Source organism: Helobdella robusta (assembly GCF_000326865.2).
Source record: "Helobdella robusta unplaced genomic scaffold HELROscaffold_13, whole genome shotgun sequence".
NCBI lineage: Eukaryota > Metazoa > Annelida > Clitellata > Rhynchobdellida > Glossiphoniidae > Helobdella > Helobdella robusta.
This window is the reverse complement of record NW_008703718.1, coordinates 2436214-2459152: the sequence shown is the minus strand read 5'-3', so window position 1 is coordinate 2459152 and position 22939 is coordinate 2436214. Positions and strand designations below refer to the sequence as shown.

The window sequence follows — 22939 nt, the reverse complement described above, 5'->3', positions numbered from 1 at the left end:
GAAAGTAGCAATGTAAACAAAGTGTAGCAAAAAAAGCTCTTCAATTGTTTTTCTTATCTTTTAAACAAAATGGATATTTTTTATCTTTTAGAAAAGATTTTTTTGTACCAGGCATTCACTGATTCACTTTTTAAATTTCAATTTGCAAATTAATATTTTTAATATTTTAATATTTTCAATAAAAAATGATTGAATTCAACGGTTGTCGGCAGGTGAGGTCAGTCAGGATGGATGCCATGTCATGTCTTGTTCTTGATACTGCGCTCTGTAATGTTTCGGAAAACTGAAACATGAACACTCTTAAAGCGTTTATGAATGTTTAAATGAGCGTTCAACAAACTTCACATGAAATAAACGTGACTGAACATTTGGACCAGGAAAGCATGTGATAAGAAAAAATGAATGAAAGTGTTATATTGAAAAAAATTTATAAACATGTTTCGTATTAAATATTGATTAGATTTTGAAAGTTCTTTGAAATCACTTACATAAGTATCGATACGTTGACAAACATAAAGAAAAAAACATACCTAACAAAGGAACTAACAAACAAAAACAAAGAAGTATGAAAGAAACGTCACAGACTGACGAATGCAGAGCGAAACTGATTCATGGTTAATTGAATTTTTCTAGCGAATCTCAAACGAACCTTCCTAATTAGGAAAATCTAATGAAACACGTGTGCAAATTCTTCAATCGATTTCAAATTAAATTTATCAACTCAAAAACTAAAACATCGAAACTAATGAGAACTTTTTTCATTCAGAGATATCGTACGGCCGTATAATTTTTAATTTAATTAGAAAAAATATGCACACATTCATCAGCACCCTTGGACGTTCGTTCAAATTTCATTTTAAACATCGCTCTTCTGAGTGCTTATTTTAAAGACAACACAAAACCTTTAATTAATTCTTCATCACGTCCAGGCAAACACAAAAATAAAATTCATATTTCAGAAAATGCTTTTCAAATTATTCATTGTATGAAAATTTATAAAACATAAGAATCGTTTAAATTATAATAATTCAACAAAATAATATTTATTTAATTAAATCGAAATAACTTTTAAATATAGAAACCGCTATAAAAAAATATTTGAGACTAACTTGTGTCCGTGGAGGAGATGGCACAAAGTGCCCCCGCCATGACGAACAACATTTCAAACTTCAATAAACTATTTTTTATTCGATACATGTTAAGATATCTAGGACTTGTATAATTTTTATATAGTTTTTTCTTAAAAGTTATGAATAGACCAGAGTTCTTCACAAAAAAAAAATTAACGCGTCGACCTTCTATAATTTTCTGGTGAAAAAATCTTCCAACGGTCTTTATATACAGCGATGCTCTGCAATTGAAGAGAGAGATAGTGTTTAAATAAGAGAGAAAAATAAGATAATGATAAAGTGAGAGTTATGATACATACTCGTTAATCAGGACGCATGTTTTCTTTGCATTTTTTATTTTTATTCGTTTTTGTTAATTTTAAAATTATTTGTCAGTAACAGTTTTTCGTTTTGGTTATGCATAAAGAGTAGAAACTTGATAATGTTAACAAATAACGTGTAAGATTGTTGATGGAATATTCATTAGACATTCAACATTCCTAACATTTCGTGTTTTTATCATTGTATATAAACACTATTTGTCGTTATTAAAGTAATGGCTCATAGGAAAAAGTTATTGTTTTTTATTTTTGCGGAACCAGCAAAAATGTTTTAACTTTTAACTGAAATAACTTTTCATAAAAAGTACAAACACACAGAAGCTACTTAACTTGAGAGTGAACCACAGATCTGAAATACTAATCGATAAGACAACTTGACTGGCCAGACAATGCAGAAAAATTTCCGATTATTATTAGAGAAAAATCTTTAAGATAACTTTGATTATTAACGTATTTAACCAAATTATTCAAATTCGGTTTCCATATCATGTACATCCTTACCTCTATTAAATTCAACTCCCATATGGCAATAACATATCAGAGCAACCAGAAATAAAAGATGATTATCGCATAGCAATTTATTTTTAGTTGGTTCATTGCTGCAAGTGCTAATACCATCAATATCAGTGTTGATGTTATCAGCTGTGTGGTAGAATACATGCCTGACATTTTTTCGTTATGTCATTAAGAATGAAATAGCTTTGTTGGTTTTAATGATTCTGTTTAATGGCACGTTTTTAAGTTTCTCTCATAGTGATTTTTCCTGTTTTTATTTATTAAATTTTTATGTTTAATTATATGTACCATAATTATAAATTACCTGCTGTGTTTTTTGATTCTCAGTTCTCGATTCAGAGATTTCAGGCAAAAACGTTTTGTGCGCCCCATCTTAAAGTTCTTGCATACTATTGAATATCTCCCTCAGTATTTAAACCAACTTTTACATGAAGTTTTCAGATGGTGTAACACATAATTGCCGGTTTAAAAATAGAAAAAAGTTTTTAATGAATCATTTTAAAATTTTTCGATTATATATTACGAAAGTTAATCCGAACTAAATGAATTGTGTCAAACCTAGTGATGATAAATTATTAATTCATTAAAAACATCTATTTAGCAGAATGTTTCATAACAAAGAATCGTAGAAAGAAACACAGTTTGACAACAACAACATAGTAACAAAACCATGAAATCGTAAGGTAACGGAGCAAAGCGTTGTATATGATGACCAGGCAACAGGACCGCATCTATCAGACCAATATTTATACACCTAATCCTGCATAGGCTACGTTATAAACGTTCTTCCGCCTGGATGTTTGCGTGAGTGTTTGCTTCTACGTTTTCTCATTAACACTTTCACCTAGAATATAAAAAGACATACAATAAATGATCAGGAAAATATTAATATACGACACATTTACTTTCAAATTAAATTTTATAATGGAGAATGAAAATAAATGCGGCTTCATTATCTTGCGAAAATGAAATTATTTGCTGCTAAAAAGGAAAAGCATTACTGTCATTTTGATACTCTATTGAAATGTATGAATGTATAAACACATTGATATAGTTGCGTGTGTTTATAAACATGCCTGATATTCGCAATACGTTTTATGCAGATTTTTTTTTCGCTTTCTGAAAATAAAAGCCAAAGTTCACAAAATTATAATTTGCTTGAAAATAAAAAAATAAATAAATAATTTGTATGCAATGGCACAACGTTCATATTATTTCTTATAAAAAGAAAAAAAGTTATCAACAATTTGTAATATTTTTCTTTTTACAAAAACTCTGATTTCCCATTTTGCTATCGTACCAATTTTGTGATTTACCAAAATAAATCATAAAATATAAACACAAACACACATAAACACACACACACACACGCTTTGTGTTGTTGATTGCGATTTTCTTGATCTTGTCATAAGCCTACAGAAAAGGAAAAGGCCTAAAGCAATTTTATTCGAAAATATTTGCCACCCCTTCATATACTTATTTATAAAGTCTGTCTTCTGGCATTGCCAGGGCTCCAGATAGATGCTATGCGTTTAGTTATCATGCATGCGTGTTACATGTTGTCATATTTATGACGTCAGTCTTATTTATGACGTCATAATTTCCGGGCGGTTTAATCTCTCGCTGCGTTGGAGCATAATTCTGGAGACCTGGATCTGTCTGCTAAAGTAAACCATGCCACGGATACATTTTGTGCGGTTCCCTCTGTTTTATTCTACACGATATTTCTTCCGATATGTTCTATAAGCTCTTTTTGTATGTATGATTTCTTTACATTTTATTCTATAAACTCTTTTTGTATGTATGATTTCTTTACATTTTATTCTATATGATCTGCCTGTATATGTTATATTTATATATGTTTACCCTATGCCATGTTGCCTATATGTAGCATGTTTTATGACTCTTCTATCTTGCATGTTGTTTACTGTGTCATTCAGGTTTGATGTTACTTTGTTGATTTGCAGTTTTTGTTGATACGTTAGCATTTAGGTCATGGATGCTAACAAACATTTTTTTCATTTTACACGTTTAAACTTTTGTTAAAAAATTTAACACGTACAAAAGGAAGTAACTATTCAATATCTAATATAATGAAAAAAGCTAATTATTTTAAGTTTAAACATATAGACACAAATTTATCATTAAAAGAAAGTGGGTCAGAGATGCTTCATCACTTTTATAAGACAATTCAAAATCAATTATCGATATATATAATTAACTTGAATGAAGAATTTTATTTAGCGTAATAAATAAATATATAAATAAATAATTGTACATATTTTACGCATATTTGTACAGTTGCTATAAACATTTGTGCAATTTTTTTTCGAATTTTAAAAGTAGGTATTATCCGTCATGCGATACTATATCTTGCTGACGTTAAATACTTCAAAGTAATATTTACTCTACTACAACTAAATGAACAAATAAAGAAAAAAAAGTATAAAAGAACCGATAAAATAAAATAAAAAGATCGGATTGTATAACGTTTTTATTTTGTTACATCGTAAAAAGTTAAGGAAGTCTTCCGAAGTGATAAAATATCCAGATATTGCCATTTTAAAAAAGATTTAAGGGTGAAATTATTTTCAAAATCTGGTTAGCGACACAAAATATGGCATCACTTAGACATGTGACCAAGATGGAATCACACCCCCATGCAACGAATGCGTTTTTGAAACTTTACATAGGTACTTTATTTCAATTTCTCTCATTCGCTAGGTAACATATGCATTTCACTCCCAAGGTCTTTCAACATCATCAAGGCTGCATGTTGCTTGCACAATATCGTATAATGCTCTCTAAAAATCATTTTAGTTTAAAAAAACTATTTTCGTGAAATTTGAAAAATAATATTTTTATGTTTTGATAGTTTATGTATAAAATGAGGCAAGTTAAAAATATGATTCATTAACATAAGTCTCATTCATGCACGACACCATTCGCGCCTGCTGACATAAATTAGCATTTTTTCAGACTGTCTTGTTATGAACGAAAGTTTTTTACGTTTGTTGAATTTGCTCATTTCAATGTGACAACATTTTCTGAAACTCTTTGATGTGATTCAAGATTGAAAATATTAACTTTAATATTAACTCATTTGCATTACACAATAAATATGTTTAGTTGACTGCATGCTTGCACGCAGACTCGTTCATTACAGATGAAGCTTAGATGACAGCATATGTTTTACGAACAGATGTTTTTAAAATTATCGAACATCTCTTTTTCAATAAATAAGTTGTTCTAAACTTTTTTATTGCATGCATAATATCTACATACGTTTATAAATATAAAGAAATTAGTTTTAACAATTTTAGATTAACGTATTTAATATTCAAATTGTTTAAACGTAACTTACTACTTGTGTTATAAGCATACTATTCTTGAGTTGTGTTATTTTTTACTGCTATAAGTGTGATCAACAAAACATGAAATTGAAAATGAAATCAACAAAAACGGCATCGGCTAATGTGTTATTCATCATTGGCGCACTGTGCTGCTTGTGGGCGATGTTGCTGCTCGAGGAATGTGGCTGCCACCAGGTTCATTATGCACACGATGAGAAGGACGATCGACACGCCGATGGTAACGACACTGCCGACAGCAAGAAAAGCCTTCACGATCCAAAAATTGCCAGCAAAGAGTAGGATTAATTTTTTTATATTTATTTTCATCCTAGCATATGCCGAAAACCACATGTTTCTATTTTTGTGATGCTTGATTCGGGCACCAAACTCATATTTAATTAAATTAAATAAATAAAAATTGTTCACAATTGCAAAACGTTATAACGAAACGAAAAATCATTTTCTGACCAAAATTATTGTCAACAATTTTTAATGAAAAAAAATTACAAGAATGCCCAGCAGTGCTACAACGAAATTTCATGAACATTAATACAACAACGCGTTGAACAACATTGCAGGCCAAATAAGACCAATCCTATTACTAAACTGCATTGAACATCAAAGGATATGCATAAGTATAAGTAATGAGATAATTTTTATATATACTACAATCTACATGATATGGCCAACTAAACACCACGCATATAACCATTAAACAAAACTCCACCACGCCACACACACTACACGACAGACACATAACAGAACATCTAGAGGAAGAAGCACATATGAACTTTACTGACATGACAGCTGATGAATTGGAATTCTACTACTTCAAGTGACCAATTATTAATAATTAATTCATTTATCATTCAATTGTTCACTTATGCTTCAAGCTTTACACGTTGTGACATAAGTTACTATTCATTCCAGATTTATTTCATAAAACCAACCGACAGGCTTCACGACTTAGACAACAACACGAAACTGGATGGACTTGAAATATACAAGGCCCTCGTTCACTCCATACCTGAGGCAGACTTCGAAAAATACTCACGTGAATATCTGAAGAAGTTGAAAACTACCAAAAACTTGAGCGACGAACAGCTGGTCGAAGCGAAGTCAGACATGAAAACGAAATATTACTCCAGTTGGTGAATGTTTATGTTCATTTTTATATCCCATAACATAATTTTCATTTTGAAATTTTAGAATGGTAATCTTTTAAACTGAAAATATCTAGATATCCAAAAGTTATTATCTTTTGTTTTTTTATGCTACAAACAGTCACACAAATTTAAATCATTTAAAAACTGTTTTAACGATATCAAACAATCATCTCCAATCAAACAAAAATACGATGATCCATGAAAATCAAATCCAACCAGACATAGTTGACAACATATTAGACACTGATGACGTCAACTTTGACGGTTACATAACCTATCCGGAGTTCGTAACAGGAAGGAAGGCGTACGAACAGGAAAAGGAAGTGCCCACGAAAGGCGTACCAAAGACTTAAAATATGATTTTTCAATTTGTTTTTGTAATCATGTATTTTCCATTAACTATTAAATTTTATAAAAAAATTTTAAATTGCATTCAATAAACATGATGAAATTTTGTTGAATTTAATTACCTAGGTACTCTGGCATTGGTGGGGTATTTAAGGTTTTATTATTTTAACAAAATGAAATGAAATAACATTTCTCGTACAAATACGGGTTAATGTACGACATAGAAAACCTTATGAAAGTGAAATAGTAAGCGATATTCATACGTTAATTCTCCTAAGGAATAAGTATTCATAATTTTTTTAAGGTTTTGTTGATGAAATGTAACTTGCTTATGATTTAATTATTGTCTTGTTTTTCATAAAATACACACATATGCAAAACATACGCGCGCACACATACATACAAACACACACATACATACATACGCTCACACACGTTATTAATTATATTTACTAATCCATTCCATTCGGTCCTATACAACAAACTGATTGATTTAAAGTACTTGCATAATTATCTTCATCATTATTTAATTATGCCATTTTTTGAGACATTTACTTTACTTAATATTAAACTGCATTATTTCTATGTGGCTTCTTCAACATGTTAATATTTTATGTTTTCAAATTATCAAATGCATTGTCACGCACACGATTATTTAATTATTTAATAAATTGATTGATCGATTAATTAATCAATCAATTGAATTTTTTAAATATTTATAAATGATTCCAATTTAAATTGACATAAAAGTGATTTCGTTAGTTTAGTCCAGGGGTGGGCAAACGTTTGCTGTGAGGGTCGCACTGAGAACTATTTTACCTTTGAAGGGCCGCATATGTACTTGAATACAAATTTATTTGATCCAGGGAAAAATTTTTTAAGATTTGTGGCTCCTTATTGGTCATAATGTCTGGCTGACGACCTTTTACCGGCAAACAAGGTCTAGCGGGCCGCAAAAATAGCTTCGCCCACCCCTGGTTTTTTCGAACGCGATTGATTCATTGATTTTAGTATTAAGGTGTTATTTTTTGTTTAAACGAAAATAACAATTTTTTTTCGTAAATTTTTTTGTTTTCTGTCAAAAATTTAATCAAGCTGGAACACAAAAATTGGAAAAAATTGTAAATTTTTATTATTTTACATATTAAATCATTTTTTTTTAATGCGGATAAAATAACTATTGAAATTTTGTAACCAATCTAACAGTTGTTAACAAATTTCTATCATCTACCGTATGAAAAAATAATTCTCAAAATTATTATACAATGTCAGAAAGTTTAAAAATTTAAAGTACCAAAAAATTTATCACATTTTCCTTAATAATTAAGTGTAATTCATGTCAACCATCATAACTATACTCAGCAAATAAACACAATCACCATCATTATCATCATCGTCATCATCACCATCATCATCACAACTGCCACTAGTTTAATTGCTACATCATCATCATCACCGTTGACGTCATAAACAAAAATGGTCGACAATGCAGTCAAAAAATATAATAAATTGATGGTACAATACAATACACATGCAACACATGTATGGGATGGGTACGATGAATGTACAATCAAAGTAGTACAATCAAAGTAGAAGTACAATCAAAGTAAACGTACAATCAAAGTAGAAGTACAATATGTATGTACGACACGTTTCAGCAACTGATCTCAGACGCCATGGTGACTTGGAGCTGGTTCATCCTAATTGGCAGACCGTACGTCCTGGCCGGGATGTCACTCTCCAAGTTTCTTAGCAACTTTATTTCAACAGGTGAATTAACACAAGTTAATTTATAAATCTGAGGCAATTATAAAAATGAGCAATAATCTAGAAAATTATTTCAAATTATACCACATAAACCTAATACAAATTCCAACTGTAATTGAGAAAAAGAAATAATTAATAGAGATAAGGACCAGCAGCAAAACGAGCGAACCTCATTGTGTGAGCACTTCATGAAACTGTACAACTGCAGCAAAGCATCGTTTCTGCTGAAATCGCTCTGGAAGGTCTTTAAGACAATTACTCAATGTTTTTATTTTCATATATCACTTTATTAACCAATTTTTCAACGTGAAATATTAAAAACAATTTTTTTTTACAAAAAATTGATTTGAAATATTTATTGTTCAGATCAAACCTCATTTGTAATGTGCTGCTAAACACATTTGAAATGTGCTGCTAAACAAAATTTCAGTTACGTTTTGTTGTTTTTTTTAAATGAAAAAAAAAATTGTTAAAAGTAAAAAAGCATTTTTTGAGAATTATTTTTAATCAAAAGTTTTAAAATTTTGTTTAAATTTTCCTCACTCTAGTGTTAGATTACAAACAAATGTTCATTACATTCGTGCCAAATGAATGTTTCGATATGTTTGTCTTATCGCTTTCATCTTTGTTCGTCGTTAATTTTCTAACTACATCATTTCAAATGATACAAAAATGCTTCTAATCACAACAATGCTAATAGTTTAATTATCAACAAAATACTCTTTTAAACATTGAAGTATCTTCATAAAATATGTTTTACAAAAAGTTACGACTCTGAAACAATCGGTAAAATTGTATGTTGGTGGATGCAACAACTTCAGCTGTGAAAGTAAGAGAGACTGAAGTTTTTGATTAACCTTGGTTTCCTGGTTGAAGATGAGGTTCATTTCCGCTTCACATACACCATCCATGCTCTCCACGTACTCGTAAAATCTGAAATCAGTGAAATGGTTTATAAGTGAAAATAATTTCCATTTTGTTGTTTGAATTTTTATTTTCAATAATTAAAAAAACTTGTTTCTAAATTCTGAATATTTAAAATCTGAAAAATGAATAGATGAACAAACCGTTTGGTTGGTAGTTGAAACTTGGAAATCTCTTTATTGAAGACATTTTTAAAATGCGTTCTGCTCCTGCCGTCTTTATTCTTCAACCCAAAAAGATTTCCGCCGTAGTTACTGCTGCTACCACTGCTACCTACAGCAGTGCTACTACCACCGGGGACGCTGAAGTTACTAACATTACTGTTACTACTCGCACAGCACTCGATCAGTAATTGAGCAATGGTGTCGAGTGACGGATGGATGGGCGTGGACGAAGGAAGGTCTAAAATGTTGTCCACGTGACTTATGACGTCACACCAAAACAGGAGCGGGTAGCTGTTTGATTGTATAGAAGCGTATCTCATTTGTTAGATGTGTGGGTGTTGTTTTGACGCACGGCATTTTGACAACGACATCAACAACATCCTCGTCGCTAACTTTAGCATCTTACAACGTCACATTTTTTTAATAAAATTATTTATTGCCATCATCTTTGCAACTATTCTGTTCGTTATTAAACACAATATTGTATTTAATTTAATTAAATTTATAACTGTTACTTCTCTTACTAACAATCTTACGTAGATGTTAAATTTGAAAATATTCAGAATATTATACAACATTATACAAGATATCATCGTCATCATCATCATCATCACCATCATTACCACCACCACTACCACCACGACCACCATCATCATCATCATCCTCATCATCATCATCTTATTTGTTTTTATTTTTGCCCTAAGTAGCAGCAGTTGTATCGTAATTTATCAAATATTATTGAAATAATAATAATTTATAATTAACAAAGAACAATATTATGAAAATAAAAAAATGACGTCATTGAAACCTGACCAATGAAATCTGGTTGCGTCACCAATGTCACAAAGATTTAGTAACGAAATTTTAAAAACCAATAACAAGCAAAATGATTCAAATATAAATAAATGTGACGTAATCGAAAACTAACCAATGAACTTTCCAAGCTTGGATGAGGTCACGGTTTGTGGGGGCCAGGTGACTGTCGATGAACTCGAAGAGGTACTTGATGGGAAGGAGGTGAGAGATGGAGGTGATGTTGAAGATGCATTTGAAGAGATTGCTGATTGGCTGGTTCAGTGGGTCCTGCAAGTGAATGTTGTTTGCAGTTCTATAATATTTACTGATGGGTTTTATGGTTGTTGCTTACTTGAACAATATTTTTAAAGAGAACTGCTCATAATTGGTAAAAGGTTTAACTGAATTGAATGTTTGGATCATTGAACGTGAAAGCAATAGAAATCGTGAATAAAAAAATTGCTTTCTTCAAATTGTTTCAAAATTGCCAGAGGAAGGTTTTTTGATTTGAAAATTAATCATTTTGTCCTGCTTGTAATAATAAATTGAGCCTGATTCAGTTTGAATCATGAACCCTGATTAAAAGTTCGCATTGGACGAGCCCATACAACATGACCGACCAACCTTGGATGCGACGAATCTGGAGAGATTGATATGATGGATGGGAGGGTTGGAACGGGACGAGGAAGATGAGGAGGACGTTGACGGCTTCACCTAGACAAATTGTATTTGTCACGTGATGCTGGATTGCTCTCGTAAGATATGTGTTGTAAAAAATTCTTTTGCCAAAAAATATAAATGTTTAATTCACTGAAATTATGTTAAAAAGTAATATTTATTAAACGTTCAAAACCAAACAAATAATTACGATAGATAAATTAATCAATAAATTTTTCAATTAATTGATTAACCAAGAACCAAACTAATGAATGAATAAATCAATTATTTTTGTTTAATTTAATCAATCGACAACCTATTACGAAATTCTCTCAACCATTCGGACTAACCAGGTGATGATACTTCTGCTTGCAGTGTCTGTTGCAATTGATAGTCAGGAGATATGGAGCTGCTACGTGAGAGGATGATGATTCATGGAGAGATTGTGAGTAAGGTGAGGCACCTGACGTTGATGATGATTATTATGAAGATGATTACGATGAAGACGATGATGATAAAAAATGAATAATTATAATAATGATGACGACTTTATAATAATAAATGTCGATTATGACAATTTTTTTGCCGTAATGACAAACAAAACTAAAATTAAAAAAGTAGTCATTGGCAGAACCGAAAACACAGCCACGTAGTGATAATTAATGGCAATAATACTAATGATCGTAATGGATATGACGATGATTAGAAAAATGATGATGACGAAGAAGAAGACGATGATGACGTTGTTGTGTTTGAGATGATCTAATATTTATAAGGACTGCACTAAATTGTCGCAGACGCAAGTACCCAAACAATTTGTCGGCAGTGGTGATGTCGACAATGATGATGATGATGATGATAATAATAATAATAACAATAATGATGAAGAAGTAAAAAATGATGATTATGATTGCGATGATTATGGTGATACGACGATAATATTAATAATGATGATGATGATTTTGATTTGGATGAAAAGGACTAAAAACGACGATGATGGTGATGATGGTGATGATGGCGATGAAGAAGAAGATGATGGCGATGAAAATGATAGTGATGATGAGTAAGAAAATGAAGCCCTTTATCTATCACCAGAGTCACCATAGTTGCATTCATTCACATGTTTCTATGTTTTTATTTTTTTTATTTTTTTTTTATTATTTTTATATTATTCTCGTTTTTTGGTGAAATTATTTTCACATCTCTTCTCATTGTCGTACCATACACTGGTGCTTGATTTTCGTAAAGAATGATAAAGAAAAATAAATTAAAAAGCTGAGGTTGATAGCAATTCAATGAGTATGACGACGATGATGATGCTGTAACTCCAACGAGGACAATAGTAACACTGATTACAAAGTAATGACGATGATGGTGATAATGGTATTGCTAATGATCATCATGCAGGTGGTGACGAGTAAGAAGGATAAGACGGTGACGATATAGCCACTGGCTAAAAGAAACATGATGGTAATAACAGTGAATGAGTAGGAAGAACATGTTGGTGATAATAATAGCCTCTGAGTAATCTCATATTTATGGAAATAAGAACAATATTAGTGTGCGATACTTTTATTTTTGGCGACATATGTGTTCCAATATGTTCTTTTATGGGCACCATTATATTGTACCACGGATTTGCTCTGGCTGTTGATATCGTTCATGTTGTCGTCGTCGTTGTTGTTGTTGTTTTTATTTTTATGGTTGTTGTTGTTGTTGTTTTTGTTGTTGTTGTTATCACTGAAATAGTTGTAGCTGTCGTCATCAGCGCCGTGTCGGTAATCATAGCCGCTGTGGTTGGGAGGAGAGTAATATGTGAAATAATTGCTGGTCCTGTGTGCATGTTTGCAGTAATTTGTCATCGTCATTGGCGTGGTTGTGGCTGACGATGGCGGCTTCAAATTAAGTTTGTAGTAATCATTGCGGCTGCTTTGAATTAAGTCAATATGCCGCTGCTGCTGTTGCTGCTGTTGGTAGTGATTATGACCTTGAAGATGTTTGCCTTGTTGCTGGTGTTGTTGTTGGTGTTTTGTCTGATCAGTTTCTTGCTGTCTGCTGACCAGAGATACGAACGCACCGTCATCAACCTTGTAATGTTCCAGTGTATTCAATCTGTAACTTGTTCCTAAAGTAAGTAATACGTTTCTCTATTTCAGAAATTATTTCATGAAAGGAAACGCTGAATGAATTAAAAATATATGACCGAAAATTGTAATGGATACAAAAATAGAATACACCGTAAATACGACTTAAAAGAATAACGCTGGCACTTTATGCACTGCATTATTCAGAAGAAATGCATAAATGCCTTCTTTTGAAGTTATTCTTAGGAATTATTGATCTTGCCTGGAACGTTGAAGAACCGAATGCTTATTATTTTATTTGCGAACATTCTAGACATATTTCAAAACATTTTGCTAGAATAAATAATTAGTAAACAAAAATATTTTAACTTTCTTTGCTTGTAATATAAGAAAAATTTTTAGCTATTGTTTAATTTTTTTTTCAAGTAATTAAAATATTTTTAATTTTACAAACGAAAGTTCTTTAGGACAAAAAGATGATTGAATTTTTAAGTTTTTGATTATTATCCCTTAAAACTGAGAACAAAATTATTTATTTCTTCAAACTACATTAATATTAGATTCATTAAAACTTACCGAAACTTGAAAAAGGTTTGAAAAATTGATAAAACTAAAATATAGCAATATTGCCATTGTAGATTTGTTTGCCGTGAATCTGAATAGTTTTTTAACAAGCGTATCATACATACATCTAGTGGACGTATCTATCTTAACGTAATCTAGTGGATACTTGATAGTCACAGTATTTTAAATAAAAACCATTCTTATAAAATGTTTTTTTTTGCAAAATATAAATCTTGAACAGATAGAAATCTGTGGAATGTTCTCGTTCACTCACCATCCTTCTTATTGGAGTTGTCACTGTCTTGGAGAACTTTCACTGTTCCAGATCGGTTGAGACGCCAAACTGCGATTCAAAAAAGATTTTCATTGAAATGCGTGTATGTATGTGTGTGTGTGTGTGCGTGTGTGTGCGCGCGCGCGCGTGTGTGTGTGTATGTGTGTATGCCGTGAGTGAAGTTTTTTATTTGTAATCAAAAGAGTTGAAAATAAGCAATGAACCCAGATCATAATTTTCCGGGTCGGGCCTCTTTGAATATGGAACATTCTTGTAAAGAACTTGAATGAGTTTGTGCTTGACTTGTGAGATTGTATCGCAGTCTAAAACTTTGATCTTCACGTAGTTGTTTCGATGGAATGATGTTTTGTTGTTGTTGCTGCTGTTGAAAGTTGTTGTGTTATAGTTGTTGTAATCTGCTGTGATGTTGTTGTTTTGATTTGTTGACGATGAATAAGTCTCGTTGTCGTCGTCGTCATCGTCGTCGTCGTCGTCGTTGTTTAAATTGCTGTTTTTGAAACTGCTGTTGTTTTTATTAATGTTGTTGCAATCGTGCTGGCTATTCAACTTCATCGTGTCTTTTGTGTTGCAAATTTTTAAGGTCTGCATAATGAAAAAAATTCAAGTTGCGAGACAAAAAAATTTCCATTGTTGCATGTGAGCGAAATTTATTGCCCTGCTAAACAAACCGTTGCCAGTGCTAACAATTGGAAAAGAATTAGACGAACTCAAAATGTGTCACGCCGTATACATTCAAATTTGTTGTTTTAAAAAATATAAATGCTATATTTCGCGACAAAACCAATTTGAAAAACTTAATTATTTTAAAAATGGTTGTTAATAATAAAAAAAATGCACTAACAATTGTTTTGTATTCAAGTTTGACCTTGAGAACATCTTGAAGACAGAGTGACCATTTGGACTGACCTGTGATCGCATCAACTGGACCTCTGTGTATGTGCTGGCTCAAACTCTCAAACAGTTCATGCAACACCTGGCTAGCTTGTTGCTGACGTTGATGTAGATGATGAGGATAATGATGATATAGATGATAATAATAGTAGCGAGTATGGGCACTGATTACAATTTTATAAGCAGCAAGTGTGTGTGTGTGTGTGTGTGTGTGTGTGTGTGTGTGTGTGTGTGTGTGTGTGTGTGTGTGTGTGTGAAGAAAGTGATGATGACCTGATATTGTCAAGTCAGTAAGAATCAAATTGAAAAAAGAAAAAAGATGATGGTGACAATGATGACGACGATGATGAAGTTGATGAAGATAATGACAATAATAAAGATAATGATGAAGTTAACAAAGATGATAAACGAAGATGATTAAGATGACTAACTTTAACATAACTATGCATGAGTATTGCAAACCAATTAGACAACAACAAGTCGAGAATGTTTCTGCTGTTGTTGGCTGATGACGACGACGACGGTGTTGGTGATGGTATTGATGGTGAGGGTGTGGTTGGTGCGGAAGACGTTTTGATCCGTTCGGTCAGCAGGGCTTTTATGATGCTGTACAATTTTTCAAACGAACGTTTTGCTATTTTAAAGCTAACTTGGTATTAATTTTTCTTTTAATAATTTATGATTTTTTACAAATATATCATTTAATTTCAAATAAAATTCATAAAATAGTTGAATTTATTTCAAAGTATTTGCTTATGGTTTACTAAAATGTTGAGAAAAAACTAGCTTCGTATTAAAAATAGTTCAGCTACTGTATTACTTCAATTTGATACATACTAACTTTATAATTTTCTGAAATGACTATTAAATTTAAAAACATTAGCAACAACCTCCAAACAAGAGAATAACACCAACACAGACAGTCCAACTAACTCAGTATAATACTCCATGTTGTCGAAGACGGCAACGGTCAGCAGGGCGGCCAAACTTATTTTGTCCTTCTCATTGAATTTGCCGCATTCCTCACACGTCCGTATGAATATGGTCATGAAGATCCTATTGTTGACCAGCTGGTTCAGCAGTTTCAGGCCGTACTCACAGGAACTTGAAAGTTGGGATTTGCGGGGCTGATGGGTTGGAGTGTCTGGCTGTATTATGAGGGTATAATTTTTTGGGTTAAAGGTTAAAGGTCAATCTTTCTTGTGCACCTGCTTCAGAGGTTGGGTTAAATTTTGTGGAGTAGTTTTGATATTATAAAAAAAACTTTGAATATATTTGTGTTTGAAATTTCAATTTTTTGCAGGTAAATAATTACCGAATTATTTTCGTGTGTAAACATTAAATTTTGGATAATTTTTAGCAATCATTTCATTTGCGAACAATTAAAAATGTTTCGTAGTTAATGACGATGAAACGTTAAATAGTAATACTTGACTTTTACTATATCTATATGGGTCTTAAATTCATTAGTAAGTAAATAAAAAGTTCTTGTTTAGCCATAAATAATGAATTGATGAGAATAAAACGTTTTGTGTTACTTTCATTTGGATATAATAATAAAAATGTTGCCTGGTTTAACCGTTGATGATGAAAAGATGATGCAAATGCACGTTATAACCATACAGGCAGTGGTTAAATATAGGTTGATAGGATTAATCCCATTTAAAAATATTGCCAAGAAAACAGTTGAAATTTTCAACCGCGAGTAAGTGAATGTTGTTCATTGTCGGGAAGGAATGACGAATGACCCATGTCAGACTGCAATTGTTTTTCCTGTCATGGCTGTCAACGTCACGCCCAAAGTCGTCGTCGTCCTCATCGTCATCCTCTATGTCGTTCATCATCATCACCATAATCACATCACCATCATCATCATTCTCCTCCTCCTCCTCTTCATCATTATCATTATCATCATTGTTATCTCCATCATCGTATTCATCATGGTTGGAGTCATCATCATCATCGTATTCATCATGGTTGGAGTCATCATCATCATCGTAATTGTCATCATCTCCTTCATCCTCGTCGTCATCATCATCTTCTTCATCATAATTGCCGTCATCATGATTTCTATCATCATTATCTTCTGTTTTATCATCATCATCTTAGTTAGATTCATCATCGTCTATTATAACACCATCATCGTAGTTTTGGCATGAAGCTCAAAAAATATTTGATTGCAATAATATTTGACTGTGAATGTTTGTTTGCATAAAGGAATCGTAAACAATCGCAGCGGTCAATTAAAGAATTAAACTGTGTGTGGCTATGTTGAATGAAATTAGTTTGAATCTGTGAAATGTTTATTATCCATTTATAACAAACCAAGAAAAACTTAACATTCAAAAAATTTTTTTTTCAGTGTAAAATCAAATTAATAAGCAGCAAGCACAGTGGATGATCTAACGTTGTGTGTGTTGATGATGTTGTTGTGCAGTTGAACGTCCTCACTACCATGGCAGAACATTCTCGAACAGTAGTCCGAGTAGTAACGCAGATGTATGTTGTCGTTGTTGTTGTTGTTGCTGCTATTGTTGTTGTTGGTGGTGGTGTTGTTGTTGTTAAGTTGCGTTGTTGTTGCTGCTGTTTCTACTCTGTTCGATTCAAATACTGAAAAATTTATATTTTTCTTAAAGTAAGAAATGTTTCAAATATTTTCTTGCTTAGTATGCAATTATTTGATATTTTTTGCGTTTCAATATCAGCGCTCATTAAATTTTTTTATATGTACTAATGAACACTGCAGAAATGTTTCTTCTGAAAAATAATTTTTCAAACAAAATTTAATTTATGTAATTTTTTCAAATTGTTAAAAATTAAAATAAAATTATTTTTTTATTAGTGTAAAACATTTTGACAAACTTTCAGACTCGCGCAATCAACTAACCACTTTTCCACTCATCGCTGGCACCATCCTCTGCAGCAGCAGCAGCACCACCACCACCACCAGCACTACCACAACCAGCAGCACCATCACCACCACCGCCACAAACATCCACCGATTCCTCGCCACAGCCACCATCAACAACCACCAGTCTGTTGTTCGCTCGTTTGCAGCTATTCATGTTCAGCAACTTCCTTCTGGATCGCACGCAGACGAGGAAGATGAAGATGACGACGACGAAGATGATGGCGACGATGAAAAAGGAGCTAAGTACTATTTTGATGATAAAATGCTTGCGATGATGATTATGCTGGTGGTGGCTGCTGTCGCGTTGGTGATGATGGCGACTCGCATCGTTCTCTTTATTGATGGCATTTAACACGGTGTAAGATGAATTGTGCACATAAACCTTTTGTCAACGACGGTCGGGGGATAAGGTTTCATTTTATTTTTATTTTATGCGCATTTCAATTTTTACTATTTTCGTTTTATTATTTCCTAACCGATTGAATTGTGAGATAACGACATGTAATAATTTAATCAGCATAGACATAATTAGTGTCTAAGCTATGAAATCATTTTTGTTTGTAACTAATTCAGTGGCATGCAATAAAAATTTTTTTTAGTATGTTATGCTTATTTTCCAGTAGTTCTTACAATGGAATACAAGTATTGTTTGAAAAAACAAAGATTAATAAACTTTTGTTATATTTTACATTTCAAAATATTTGCAGACATTCTCAAATGCTATATCTAGCCACGCCATTGCCTTCTATTTTTTTCATTGTTTGATTATTTGAACACTTCAATTTCAATCAGCAAAATATTAACCTTAGAAATGTTACGATACAAAAAAACATAAAATCAAAGAGAAGTTTTAAAATTTAAAACAAAATCTAAAAATTTGATGCGAAATAAAACTAAAATAAACGTAAAGTTAACAAAAATTCATTCGCTTTATTTACACCCAAGCTATTAACAAATTTATTCCATTGAAATTGAAATAAACCTCAACGACAGATAACTTCGTTAAGGGTTTGTTCAACTTGCAGGTCAGTTTGTCGTGGCTTAGATAGGTCAGTGGACATGTTGTGTGGTCAACTTTGATGTTGTAGTCATCTAGGGTGAGAACTGTGTTCAAGTCTTGACCCTGTATGTGTTTGTGTGCGTGTGTGTTTGTTTGTGTGTGTTTGTGTGTGTTTATTTGTTTGTTTGTGTTTGTTTGTGTGTTTGTTTATTTGTGTCTATGGCGTGTGTTCTTTTGTAATTTTTGTGCTGTTTCATTGGTTATTTAACGTTTTGAAGTTTTTACGTGATTGTTGAGTGAAAATTTTATTGCATTTCAAATGAATTTTGTTGAAAAGGCATATATTTGAGAAAGTTTTCAAAATGAATAGAAGTCTAAATTTTAAAAATTTTCATAGAAGTTTTACAGACTTAAGTTGCTTATGTAGGCAAAATATTTTAACAAACACAAAAATGCAGGAAGAAGAACATAGGACTCAAGTAGTGATGGTATCAAAATAAACTGTCAACCAACCAATCAACGAATTGATAATTAGTCAATCAGTCACCTTTTACAATGATTTACCAGCCAACCAATCATTCAATCAACCAATCAATCAATCAGTCAGTCAAACATTTTTTAGATCTGAAAAATTCACCGTTAAGATGAGCAGGTCATTGGAGCGCAGTCGATGACGATGATGAAGATCGGGTGGAGGTTTTTTATCAGGACCATCTCCACCATCACCATTTTCAGCAATATCGTCGTAGGCATTCACTGCATTCCTATCATCTGCACCATTTTGACCCTCCTCGTCATCATCGTCATCGTTATCACCACTCGACGTCATCATCATGACGTCATCGCTGTTTATTTCGTTGAAGAGTGGACTTGGATAGATGGAGAAGGTGATGTTGGTCTCCGTGATGGATGGAATGAAGGTGGGCGAATAGAAGGAAACTTTAAACAAAATGGGATAATGAGGATGGATGGATGGATGCTTTTGTTCAAAATTATCGGCTGCGAATTGATGATGAGTATGATGATGGTGATGATGAAGATGGTGGGAATGATTATGATGTCGAGCAAAAATCCAAGATGGCGGTGATGACGACAGCAACAGCATTGATGAAGATGATGATGACGACGACGATGATGGTGATAATGATGACGTAGATGACGAAAGTAGCGATGACAACAACGATGATGATGTAGCTGATGGTAGTGGTGGTGATAGGTGTTGGTGTTTCTCAGCAACGGAGGGGGCATTGCAAGTTATCTCGTCTCTATTCACGTTAGCACATGTCTGGTGGTGATTGTATTGCATTTTGTCGTATCATTTAAGTAGAAGTTATCAGTTAAATAGTTGAAAAAACCATATGTAGCGTTAGAAATTTGATTATAAGAAAACTGAAACATCAATGAAGAATGGAGTCTTATCGATAAAACTTGAAATATTTTTGTTCGTCTTAGAAATGAATTCAAAAATACATATAGAGAAAAACATTTTTGTTACTTTAAAACTAAATTGTAAAAAATTTGATTCATTTCAAAAATGCCTATCTGAATCCATGTATCTTCCAATTGGATGATTTTTAAAAGTAAGTAAATATCTTTTAAAACCAAACAAACAAAGACCACACAACAATTTCAAGAAACATTACCTCTGTGATGATGACGTCATCATGCGAGTAGATGATAATGACGTCACTCGGAGATGATGACGGTGACGAAGACGACGACGATGACGACAATGCATCAACACGTCTGCCTCTTATTTTTAACTTTAAACCGAACCTTGCATGAACATGTGACGAGGACGTGAAGTAACGACGCGTGCACACACACACCATACGCACACATACACCATGCACACGGACACACACACACACACACACACACACACACGAACACACACACACACGTACAGAAACACATAAATGTATTAAACAAACGTTTAAGTAGTATTAATTTTATAATTTTTAAATGTATGTATATACATACACGTATACCTGCATATGTATGTAGGTATGTGTGTGTGTTTGTGTGTGTATGTGTGTGTAATTTTAATTTTAAGTTCCATTGCAATGTAAAAGTTAATTCAGAAAAAAAATAAGAGAATGACACTGGAAAATATATTACAGGATAACATGTTTGATAGCTTTTAGAAGATGGGAAATGAACGAATGCAGATTTTTTTTTTAAATGCCTAAAAAAAATTATAAAAAATGAAGTGCTGATGAAATTAAAAATGAAAAATTTTTGCACGTGTGAATGAATGTATTATAGAATGAACAAACGAACGAATGAATGAACGATGAATGAATGAAGGAAGGAAGGACCAAACAGATGAACGGATAGTTAAAATATGAAAGAACAAAATAGAAAATGAACGAACGAAGAACAATTCAAAAATGTAACAAGCAGAAGATTAAATATGTAAGTGTAAGTGAATGGAAAAACAAAAAAAATACTCACCCATGTAGGAATCCTTTGCTAGGAGTGATTGAAGAAAAAGTCGGTGGATGAATGAAAGACAAATGGAACTGATTGAGTAAAAGTGAAAAGTTATCAATGCGTACGTGCACGTATTTGTACGTCTGTGTGCGTCTGTGTTGTTGCATGACGCACGTTATTGTCGTCGAGTCACGTGATATGACGTCACATGAATTTATTTTCTTGCGATGATTTGTTATTTTGATGTCCATGCTCCTACGAGGGATTTTATCTTCAACGGGGTCTTTGCCGCTGCCGTCGCTACTGTTGCTGCTGCTGCTGCTGTTGTTGTTGTTGCTGTTGTTGTTGTTATAACTGCTGATGTTATTTTTAATATGTTGGTTGTTACTTTTAATGTTCTCAACATCCCGTGACAAAATGAATGAATGATCGAGAATGACATGATTCGCTGTCAGCAAATTAGTTGTGATGTCATCATTAACACCCGCATTAATGTCATCAATATTGAGTGTTGCCGAGCAGAGTTTGTTGCAGAAGCTGACAGCAACACTTGAGCCGACATTCAAGTTCCTTCCTCGGAGGCTGACGATGGTTGATGCTTTCATAATTGGACTGCGCATTGGACTGACGTGAGTTATTGTCGCCTGCTATTGAAGCGGAGATTATTAACAAAGAATAAATTGCTTTAATTAAATTTTCAGATGCAAATTAATATATGCGTCAGTATGCGTGTTTGCGTGTGTGTACGTGTACGTATGTATGTGTATGCGTGTGTTCATAAGTGGGATAGAGAAAAAATAAAAATACTTTTGTCTACTTAATCATCATTAACTTCTTTTGAATGAACTGATGTGAAATTGTTTTGAAAGCTTTATAACAAATTTAGTTTTTAAATCATTTCACAAAATATTATTTTTCTTCAGTCAAATTTTTTCACTAATTATATCTATTAAGCAAATAACTTGCGGCTTTTTTATGTTTTTGTTTAATTGTGGCATAATAATTGCAACCAAAAACCTTTCTCATATTCGGACGTAAAAGAATTGAACTATAGAAGCGTTATCAGTAACATTAACAACCAGAAAACATCAATACGAACAACTACAACAGAAAAACATAAACAACACCAACAAAAACAACACCAACTCGGACAATAACATCAGCGCGACAACATCCATAACATCAACAACAAACCATAATTTGAAAATTCATTCTTGATCTCACACTGACGTCGCCATCCTCCATCATCACCACAACATTACCGGCGCGTGATGATGACGTGGTGGATGACGACGACGATGATGACGACAATGATGACGACGGTGATGACGATGGTGATGAAAATGATGATGATTTAGATGATGATGATGATGACAAGGACTTTGTCGTCATCTTTGTTGGAATTTTTAATAACAAAGTTGAAGATGGTGAAGAAGATGGATATGAAGATGATGGTGAAATTGATGAAAATGATGATGAAAGAGATGAGGATGATGATGAAAGAAATGAGGATGATGAAGTAGGTAGGAAATTTGGCGATGACGACAACGATGACAACTGCTTGCTGTCATGTGCAGTTTGATTGTTGAAATTTGGCCCTATAATCGGTCTCGTCAGG

The 22939-nt window shown here is 32.7% G+C and overlaps 3 protein-coding genes across 3 annotated transcripts; 1 reads left to right on the top strand and 2 right to left on the bottom strand.

Moving 5' to 3' along the window:
* Positions 1–4029: 4029 nt before the first annotated feature.
* On the top strand, positions 4030–7582 carry HELRODRAFT_190486 (hypothetical protein). Its single transcript, XM_009014258.1, has 4 exons — positions 4030–5615; positions 6071–6154; positions 6276–6466; positions 6705–7582. Exons 1-4 carry the CDS (start codon positions 5401–5403, stop codon positions 6836–6838), a joined length of 624 nt encoding a protein of 207 aa, XP_009012506.1. The 5' UTR covers positions 4030–5400; the 3' UTR covers positions 6839–7582.
* A 905-nt stretch (positions 7583–8487) lies between these two features.
* Positions 8488–17948, bottom strand: HELRODRAFT_190485 (hypothetical protein; the record flags this gene model as incomplete). Its single annotated transcript, XM_009014257.1, has 15 exons — positions 8488–8631; positions 8770–8844; positions 9458–9533; positions 9668–9979; positions 10617–10771; positions 11108–11197; positions 11491–11603; positions 12711–12973; positions 13028–13265; positions 14063–14131; positions 14287–14665; positions 14925–15071; positions 15406–15580; positions 15908–16101; positions 17862–17948. The coding sequence occupies 15 exons, from the start codon at positions 17946–17948 to the stop codon at positions 8488–8490; spliced, it is 2517 nt and encodes an 838-aa protein (XP_009012505.1).
* Positions 17949–18570: 622 nt separating this feature from the next.
* HELRODRAFT_168394 (hypothetical protein) lies at positions 18571–21941 on the bottom strand (the record flags this gene model as incomplete). Its single annotated transcript, XM_009014256.1, has 5 exons — positions 18571–18630; positions 18868–19008; positions 19523–19884; positions 20529–20530; positions 21496–21941. 5 exons carry the CDS (start codon positions 21939–21941, stop codon positions 18571–18573), a joined length of 1011 nt encoding a protein of 336 aa, XP_009012504.1.
* Positions 21942–22939: the final 998 nt, after the last annotated feature.

Excerpts from the sequence above, each read along its gene's own strand:
- HELRODRAFT_190486 (XM_009014258.1), top strand. The coding sequence starts at position 5,401 with ATGAAATTGAAAATGAAATCAACAAAAACGGCATCGGCTAATGTGTTA. Across the intron at positions 5,616-6,070 it reads CCAAAAATTGCCAGCAAAGA|ACACATAACAGAACATCTAG; the intron begins GTAGGATTAATT and ends ACTACACGACAG. Across the intron at positions 6,155-6,275 it reads TTGGAATTCTACTACTTCAA|GCTTCACGACTTAGACAACA; the intron begins GTGACCAATTAT and ends ACCAACCGACAG.